The sequence below is a fragment of the Ctenocephalides felis genome, unplaced genomic scaffold (genome assembly GCF_003426905.1).
Source record: "Ctenocephalides felis isolate EL2017-DRISC unplaced genomic scaffold, ASM342690v1 CF-g0.4_SCAFFOLD_03571, whole genome shotgun sequence".
Taxonomy (NCBI): Eukaryota; Metazoa; Arthropoda; class Insecta; order Siphonaptera; family Pulicidae; genus Ctenocephalides; species Ctenocephalides felis.
The window spans coordinates 65,027,469-65,037,593 of NW_020539725.1; the positions used below are offsets into that span (position 1 = coordinate 65,027,469).

General features: G+C 29.8%; 1 protein-coding gene across 1 annotated transcript in view; it reads right to left on the reverse strand.

Annotated features, from left to right (window-relative positions):
• LOC113384842 (chondroitin sulfate N-acetylgalactosaminyltransferase 1) overlaps positions 1–10,125 on the reverse strand; it is a gene marked incomplete in the record, with an annotated part of 146,245 nt that overhangs the window by 8,083 nt on the left and 128,037 nt on the right. Inside the window, 4 exon segments of the mRNA XM_026622611.1 lie at positions 414–718; positions 916–1,197; positions 1,274–1,351; positions 7,406–7,555. Coding sequence (XP_026478396.1) covers positions 414–718; positions 916–1,197; positions 1,274–1,351; positions 7,406–7,555 — 815 coding nt within the window.

A 10,125-nucleotide genomic window follows, 5' to 3' on the forward strand; every position in this document is an offset into this window, starting at 1 on the left:
ACATAAAATATTATTTACTTTACAAGTAATTCTTATTATATCATACCGAAATTAATTTTTTGGTGTTTTTATTCAATTTAGAGGTTGTTTGAAGGGTTTTAGCGTATTCACAGGGTTGAAAATGATTTTATTGCAAGGTAAATGTATTAAAAAATATTTTTCAATTACATCCTTTAATATTAAAAACGTTTTCTAGAGATAAAACGGCTCAATGTCCACTTATTCATTAAGGAGTCGCAACCCAAATTGTTTTCACTTTTAAACTTGAGCTTAAGATGAACCTATTTCCAATATTTCATGCAAATTGGAGCAATGTAAGAAAATTCAGATGTTATACCCTTTTTTCCACTCCGTTTACTGCACTATAACTTAGTCACAATTCAATTTGTGACGAAATTTCGATCTTTTATTACCTGAAAGGTGGAAATTCGTCCACTCAAAGGCAGTATCACATGTATCATTTCCTTCTCCTTAGGGCCAGCAAGTTTTACAGATCCTAAGGCTTGCAAAGGTGCAAAAGGTCTCATCAAGGTCACCTTGGTATGACCTCCAGTATGGTGAACAACTGTTGTAATTTGTTGACCAGCAATAGAATTGACAACACTGGTCTCCTGCTGCTGATTGCTGCTGATTTGGTGATTGTTTGATGGTTTGCTGATTTTGGTTTTGAAGTAGAGTTCGTACTGGGTACCTGTTGTTGGTTCTGTCCTGTATACACCTGGAGAAAAGAGTAATAGAATTTTGGATGAAAACTTGATCGTGTCGTGACGTCCTGGATGTACACCTAAACCACTGAACTGATTTTAAATTTTATTTGTTCACCTGGTGCATTTATATCTAACTTAGGTTATAGGCTATAATAAAAATTGTAGCTCATACTCAAAACATCAAAATTTTAGAACTATCAACCCTTACCTTCTAGGAAGTCATCCAAAGTGTATTTGACCTTTTCCTGAACGCCTGCTAAAGTCAGGTTCCTGTTCAGACTATCCAAGGCTCTATTGAGGGCTTCCAAAAGATCTTTCCTTTTATACCCAATTGGTTTTTCGACAACCCTTTTACCCAAACCCAAATCAACTGGGTAAACTCTGGAGAAGGTAAAGTGACTGTAGGGCATGAGCTCGTACTCGTTGTTTAAGGGCATTCCGTGGAAGATTTCGGCGTTGCTTATTTGTTTTCTGACAAAGGCTGTACAATCTGGTGAAAACAGTAAAATAGATTTATTATTACATAATAATTTTTTACTGTTTCTTATTTGTTTCGTATTTGTTACCTCCTAGAAGTGTATTGGCACCAGTAACTGGAGGCGTTGACACGTTGATGCTCTGTTGCTGTTCTTGGTGATTAATTCCTGAAATTGGACAAAAAAAAATGTATACAGTATGATATATATATATATATATATGTATATATATATATATATAATTAGGTGTAAGTGGCATTTTGCCTTGAGGCAATTTGCACAAGATTCTCAATACATGAGTAATCTATAAGAAGTGAGTAACAAAAAGTCCTGATGTATAAATTGATCAATTTTCAGAACAGTTTTGTAAATAATTTTGTTCCAAAAGCTTAAAAATGTTGTATACAGTTATCTAGACTATTTAATAAGCTTTTAAATGATGTATAAAGGTTTATAGGTTGTTGAATAAATTATCAACAAAATTTGGCAAAATATGAAAAAAGCACACTAAATTAATTATGTATAAATATGTTAGTACTGGTGTATACAATCCTAAATTTCAAAAAAAATTATAAATAATTTTGTTCCAAAAGTTCAAAAATGTTGTATACAGATGTTTAGGCTATTTAATAAGCTAATTAATTATGTATATTAGTGTATATGTTGTTGAATAAATTATTAAAAAAAATTGGCAAAATATAAACAAAGTACACTGTATATGCAGCTCTGTTAGTACTGGTGTATACAATCTGAATGCATTATTAATTAATCATCCCATTATTACTGTAACTATATTTGTTTTTCAATTTGTCTTATCATCTAGTAACTAAGTAAAACAAATTATTGATACAAAATTTTAAAGTTTTTGACATTAAAATGATCTAATGGCACGACAAGAACCCAGTCGAGTAAGTATAGAGAGCATTTTTACTTGATTGAAAAATATATAAAAGATGTTGTTACATTTGATTAATATTATTTGGTTCGAGATAGTTTGTCTCGAAGATTTGCAGCCTTGGCAATAATTTGCGACATAATAATTGTGATTAAAATGTTTATAATCATTGAATAAATATATGTATTTATAAAGCGGTAACAATGGTAGTTCGACGAAAATTTAGTAATTCATAATTCCATAAACCTGATTAATGATTGCCATGCATGACTTATATTTTTATCACAATTTTGTTCTAAAGGTTCAAAAATGTATTTTGAACGCTATTGAATTGTATAATATGTATAATAGTTTATATGTTGTTAAATACATTATCAACAAAATTTGGCAAAATATAAACAAAGTACACCAAATCAACTATATGGTAAAATTATTACTGGTGTATGAAGTTCTAAACAAAGGTACAAACATTGACAGTCATTTTATTTTTAAATTGGTGAGATTTCCAAAATTTTATAAAACATCCTTCGAGGATAGTCAGATTGTCTGTCATCGAATTGTTGAATACTAGATGAATGCTATAGCATCTACAAGTCAAGTACTGCGCTTCTATTTTCGCGATTTGCTTACTCATGTTACAAGAAAAAATGAGACAACACGAACAAAGTATCAGTTAGTTATCACTTTGATTAGTGTAATAACTGCAAAAACGAAAGGTTATATAAAATAAACTTTAAAAATAAATGCTATAGCATTTACGTCTGAGAATGTGCCAATTCCCCGCCAAAAAATCACCTCAAAATTTAAATTCTATATCAACCACGTCTCCGTTCCGCGCCAAAAAATCATTCTTTACTACCTGCAGCAATTAATTCCTAGATTTTTATTCTAAATTTATTCCGCACGGACATATCTCCTCATTATACGTGAAATAAAAAAATCTGGAGAACTATGGCTATTTTAACCGCAAAAAATCGTTTTTTTTTTCATTTTTTTGAGAATTCCGTGCGGACGTAAACGCAATAAATAAGTTTTTATCGAGTCCGCCGAACAAAAGATCCGGCCGGCGGGAGCACCGTAATGAAATCGTAAATTTCCGACGATAATTATCAGAAAAAGCAAAGGGAGGACTAAAATAAGGTAAAAGAGTAAAGGTGTAAAAAAGGTGAAAATGCTGACGAGGAAAAATCTACGGTAACGAGAAAATTAATGACGACCCGATAGGTGGAAGGACTAAAACCTTGGACTTGTGCAATTTGTAGAAATTCGAAGTCTAAGGTTCGGTAAAACAATATTTTATTTACCGATTTATGATGTGTGTGTGTGCGTATGTGTGGATACAATTTTATGTCCACGATTTCGGGCGCACGGATCAACCGATTTGATTGATTCTAATGGTTAGTTTTTGGGAAAGGCGTGAGTATCACCCATTTAGGAGATACAGAGCAAAATTGCAAAAATTGATAAAAAATACCGTTTTCGAGAAAACGGAGCATCCGAGTTGAATAATTCACAAAATAAGCTTGTACGTAGAAACAATTAGTTTTTGGTGAAGGCATTTTTTTGGAGGCCTACAAAAAATATAAACTGAAAATCTCGCTGGTTAATTTAATTTAGTAAAAAAATCTATTTAAGTTTCTCTATTTGTTTATGTACTTTGTTTAGATTTTGCGTCTTTTTGTGTATAATTTATTCAACAACACATAAATTATTATACATCATTTAATAGCTTATTAAATACAAAAAATATAGTTTTTGTGTACTTTGTTCATATTTTGCATTATTTTAATAATAATTTATTAAACAACATATAAACTATTATACATCATTAAATACCTTATTAAATACCCTAAACGACAGTATACAACATTTTTAAACGTTTGGAATAAAATTATTTCTAAAAAATACTTGAAAAATTTGTGACTTTGAACACCAGTACTAACTTTACAATATATATAGTTTCAGTGTACTTTGTTCATATTTTGCGTTATTTTAATAATAATTTATTAAACAACACATAAATTATTATACATCATTAAATAGCTTATTAAATAGCCTAAAGAACTGTATACAACATTTTTAAACTTTTGGAACAAAAAATTATTTGTAGAAACTTCTTGAAAATTTAGGGCTTTTATACACCACTACTAACTTTATCATATACGAGTATATAGTCTTAGTGTATATGTTCATATCTTGCGTTTATTTGTGTATAATTTATTCAACAACCTATAAACTACTATACATCATTCAATAGCTTAATAAATAGCGCAAAAAACTGTATACAACATTTTTAAACTTCGGGAACAAAATTATTTGTAAAAAATTCTTGAAAATTTGATATCTTTAACACCTGTACTAACTCAGCCACATATATAGTCTTAGTGTACTATGTTTAAATTTTGTGTTATTTCTATACTAATTCATTCAACAACATATAAACTATTATACATTATTAACTAGTTTATTAAACAGCCTAAAGAACTGTATACAATATTTTTAGTTTTTTGGAACAAAATTATTTGTAAAAAAATTCTTAAAAATCTGGGATTTTATACACCAGTACTAACTTAGCTTTATATTCATCTATAGTTTGTTTGGGGTACTTTGTTTATATTTTGCCAAATTTTATTAATAATTTATTCAACAACATATAAACTATTAGACATCATTAAATACCTTATTAAATCGCCCAAAGAACTGTGTACAACATTTTTAAACTTTTGGAACAAAATTATTTGTAAATAATCCTTAAAAATTTTAAAGTTCCTTAAAAAGTTTAAATGCTTAAAGTTTGAGTTTTATACATCAGTACTACTTAACCATATATACATATAAAAAGGGACTCTACTGACGAGTAAAATAAATAAATTTAGATAAAATGGACTCTACTTGATAACTAAAATAAATAAATAAATATGTATTCCTCAATCTCTTCAGCTCCCCGACTAAGTTCTGTTTACTATCCCTCTGCAGTAAATTAATGAATCATGAATTCTCGATTTTACAACAGTCGTAAACTAGATTTTACAGTGGAATAGGACAAATAACCCCAGTAAAATAATATATAGATCTCTCCTGCTCCAAACTCCTGCTCCTAGTACTATTTACTATTGTGCCCATACAAAAGCAAAGAATTAATTATTTCCTACTACATGGATGGTGTATTGTTATGGAAAATGCATAAAGTACGAACGCAACAGATTGCTACGGAGTTTTGAATTTTTCAATTTATTCGGATAGTTGGATAGGGGTTGTTTGAAATATTTATTGGCTATCAAAAGAAAGGACTCAGTAATTGTGATATTAGAGTGATTTTTAGGATTCCTTAGGAAAATTAAAGTAATTTTCGACTATAACGATCTTGTTCGTTTTCATTTGTCAAATTTCTGAATGTCAACATCATTTTACATTTCACAAAATTTTTATAAATTTCCCAAAAATATAATAATTGCTTTATATTATTATTAACAACTATATTTCACATAATAATAAAGAATAAAATTAAAAGCTCAAAACGGCGGGTCAAAAGCTCTCCTATCAGATTTTGGTTATTTGTAAAAGCACGCCGTTAGATGGCAACACAATTAATTATATTTTATCCAATAATTTATATTATCATTTGAACAAATTGCATTTTTTGTTATACACTAGAATATATTTGTGCCTGTTTTAATTGGCCAAAAATACATAATTTTTTGAACTATGATTTTTTTTATTTATGACTAATGTAATATTTCGGCTACAAATTGTGATTTCAAATAAAAAAAGAACATATGGTGGGCTATATAATTATATAATTAAAATTATATAAATTATATGATTAAAATTGCAAAGTTGACGTATAAAATGTGTATGACTAATGCACTTGCATACAAGGTCACAAAATAAACAAAAAAAAAAATTAAATCAAATTAAATGTAAATCATAAATTAATTTATTCAAAAGTCCCTAGAAATATTGACCATTCGGTTTGCTCGTCAGTAGAGTTTGTTTTTATCTAGATTTATCTAATTTGCTTGTTAGTAGAGGTCTTTTACATATTTATTAATTAATTTTTCTCGTCAGATTTTTTTTATACTCTTTTATTCATTTTGATCGTCAGTAGAGTCCCTATTTATATTAATTTATTTATTTTGCTCGTCAGTAGAATCCCTTTTCTCTAAATTTAATTAAATTTCTCGTCAGGAGAGTTTCTTTTTCTAAATTATCTAATTTGCTCGTCAGTAAAGTCCCTTTTCCCTAAATTTATCTACTTTGCTCGTCAGTAGAGTCCCTTTACATATTTTTCATTTCTTTTACTCGTCAGTAGAGTCCCTTTTCTCCGAGTTATCTATTTTACTCGTCAGTAGAGTCTCTTTTTGTAGTTTTATTTTTAGTTTTTTGTCAGTCAAGTCCTTTTTGTAATTTTATTTTTGGTATTTTTTTTCTAGTTTGCTCGTCAGTAGAGTCCCACTTTTGCAACTTATTTTAATTTGCTCGTCAGTAGAGTCCCTTTTATCAAAATTCATCTAATTTGCTCGACAGTAGAGTCACTTTTTCATGTTCATTTGTTTAATTTGCTCGTCAGTAGAGTTCCTTTTAATATTTATTTTGATCTAAAGCCTTTTTAAATATTTATTTTGACTGCCAGTAGAGTCCCTTTTGCCTAAATTCATCTAATTTGCTCGTCAGTAGAGTCCGTTTGTTTTTATTTAATTTGCTGGTCAGTAGAGTTCATTTTCAGATTTATTTTTCTATTTTGCTCGTTAGTAGAGTCCTTTTATCATAATTATTTATTTCACAATATTTTAGTATTTTACCAAATGTATTTTAATTATCGACCAAATCGTGTTGTACCGCATTTTGTAATCAAAAGGAAAAGGTTTTTGGTGAAACCACAAATCCTAAATCTGGCAAATATTTCACTTTATCCACTGATTTAATTTGCTGGTCAGTAGAGTTCATTTTCAGATTTATTTTTCTATTTTGCTCGTTAGTAGAGTCCTTTATCATATTTATTTATTTCACAATATTTTAGTATTTTACCAAATGTATTTTAATTATCGACCAAATCGTGTTGTACCGCATTTTGTAATCAAAAGGAAAAGGTTTTTGGTGAAACCACAAATCCTAAATCTGGCAAATATTTCACTTTATCCACTGATGCGGTTAATCCCGTCCGTTTGTTTTAACCACAGATCATTGTGGTTATTAGATAGGAAACTAGTATTCAAAATGAAACTCAGAGTAAAATCGTAATAATTGTACAAATTGTGTTGGGAATTTTTTGGAGATCTAAATTCTGATACTAAGTACTAAATTTACTAATAAGAATAGGTACAAACCTTGAGGTCCACTGAGTTGCAAAATTTTCAATTTCAGCAGCCTAATTTCATCGGTAAGTCTTTTGACTTCAAGCCTGTTCTCTTCCTCTCTCTGTTGAAGAAGTTGCAGATAACCGGCTCTGTCGTTCAGCATATTGCTCTGCAAAGCAACTGAAAAAGAAAAAAAAAACTAATAGAAACCAAAATTTTTAATATAACCTATAACCTAAGATAAAAAAAATTAAAATCGGTCCAGCAGTTTAGGAGTACATTCAGAGCAAACATTGTGACACGATCTTTGTATCTCTTTCTCTCTCTATATTTTTTCCTTTACATCTTTAATCTTAAAAATTTAAACAAAGGGACTCTACTGACGAGCAAATTAGATAAATTTAGAAAAAGGACTCCATTGATGAGCAAATTAAATAAATATATTAATGAAAAAGGACTCTACACTCTCTATCTTACTCAGGGATTTTATACACCAGTATTAACTTTACCATATATGTAGTTATAGTGTACTTTGTTCATATTTTACGTTACTTTCATAATAATTTATTCAACAACATATAGACTATTATTCATCATTAAATAGCTTATTAAATAGTCTAAATAACTGTATATATCATTTTAGAATTTTTGGAACAAAATTATTTGAGAAATATTCTTGAAAATTTAGGATCTTGAACACCAGTACAAACCTTACCATATATAGCTATACCTTACTTAGTTTACTTTGTTTATATTTTGCGTTATTTTGTTAATAGTTTATTCAATAACATTTAGTTTATTATATATCAATGTACAGCTAATTAAAATTCCTATGAATCTGTATATAATAATTTTTACCTTCCAGAACAAAATTATTTGTAAAAAATTCTTGAAAGTTTAGTATTTTATACGCCAGTACTAGTTTAGCCACATATGTAGTTTTAGTGTACTATTTTTAAATTTTGCGTTATTTTAAAAATAATTTATTGAATAAGATTTAAAAATTTTACACATCATTAAATAAATTATTAAATAGCCTAAAGAACTGTATATAACATTTTTAAACTTCTGGAACAAAATTATTTGTAACATTTTTTTGAAAGTTTAGGTTTTTATACTCTCTATATCTTTATCAATCTTTATCTATCTATCTCTCTGTCAAAATTAAATAAAATTCGTAAAATTGTGATATTTCTAATAAGAACTGAGATTTTTATTATGGCCTACTACCTAAGTTAGATGTAAACGCATCCGGTAAGATAAAAAAAATTAAAATCGGTTCAGCAGTTTAGGAGTACATTCAGGACAAACATCGTGACAGGATCTTTCTCTCTTACTCGCTCTCTCTCCTTCTAGCTCCTTTATTATCTATTTACGTTTCTCTCTGTGTGTCACAATTAAATGATATTTTGTAAAATTTTGATATTTTTTTTGTGAGTTGAGTCCCTTTTTATATATCATTCACTTTGATTACACAGGCCAACAAAAAAGTTTTTTTTTGGTGCCTCAAATGTTAGAGCTGATTCTTATAGTATTTTTTGCGCTGATTTCAAATCTGCAAACCATTTTTTTGTATCAGCTCTAGTTTTGAGATACAAAGAAGTTGCCGAAACCAGGTCCATTCGAGGTCGTCACGGAAAAGAACTTTTCACAGTGTCAACTAATGTCCCAACTAAGCCGAATGGGTCTTGTAAGTTTGTATGTACGAGTAGTCATATCTCATTAAAATAACATTCGGAATTGTATTACTCTTTTGTACTTTCGTTCCTTATATTAGGTGCGCAACTAAGTTCTCGCTGTTTGTCAGTATATGGCTCTATCAGTAAGGGTTGGTCGATTTTGACAAATCCAAAACGTCTTGAAGCAAGCTTAGAGTAAGTAAACAAACTGCTGCTGCGACACATAATTGATTTCGTTTTTGCATTAATACTTCTGGTAAAGTGAATATGTCCATTTTATGCCAAACAATCGTTATTTGCGAGGAGTGTTGATTTTCGTCTTCTTTTCAAAAAAAACGGGATTTAAGTGCATCGAGACCTACAGAAATGTTGCTCTGAGCGAAACAACATGCCGTGAAGGGTTTTGTCGCTTCAAAAATGGTGATTTTAATGTTGACGACCACCCTCTGAAAGAAGGCCAAACCTTCAAAAACGCTAAATTGAAGGCCTTGAAGTTCGAAGAGGATTCGTGCCAAACTCAAAAAGATCTTGCTTTAGAATTAGGAGTTACCCATCAAATCATTTCCAAGCTATAGCATGCGTCGGGGATGATTTAGAGAAGCAAGAAACTTCGGTTTCTTGTGAGTTGAAGCCAAGAGACGTCGAGCGTCATTTTTTCGCCTGTAAACAACTGCTCCAGCGCGAGAAAAGAAGAGGTTCTTCATCACATCGTGACAGGTGATAAAAATGAATACATTACAGCAATCCAAAGACGAGAAAATCTCGGTTTGGCCGAATATCACTGCGAAGTTATGCTCTACATATGGTGGACCAGGTCGGTGTTATTTGTTATGAGCTGTTGAAACCGAGTGAAACCATCACTGGAGAACTGTATCGAACTCAATTGATGCATTTTTTTATAATAAAGTTACTTTTCATCGAAAAACAGCGAGAACTTAGTTGCGCACCTAATATCGTAAATATATCATATATATCGTATCTTGAAAACTAAAGCTCATAGAAAAAAACCAATGTCATTTTGAAATCAGCGCCCCAAATATACTTAAAAACAGCATTAAAATCGTTTGCACC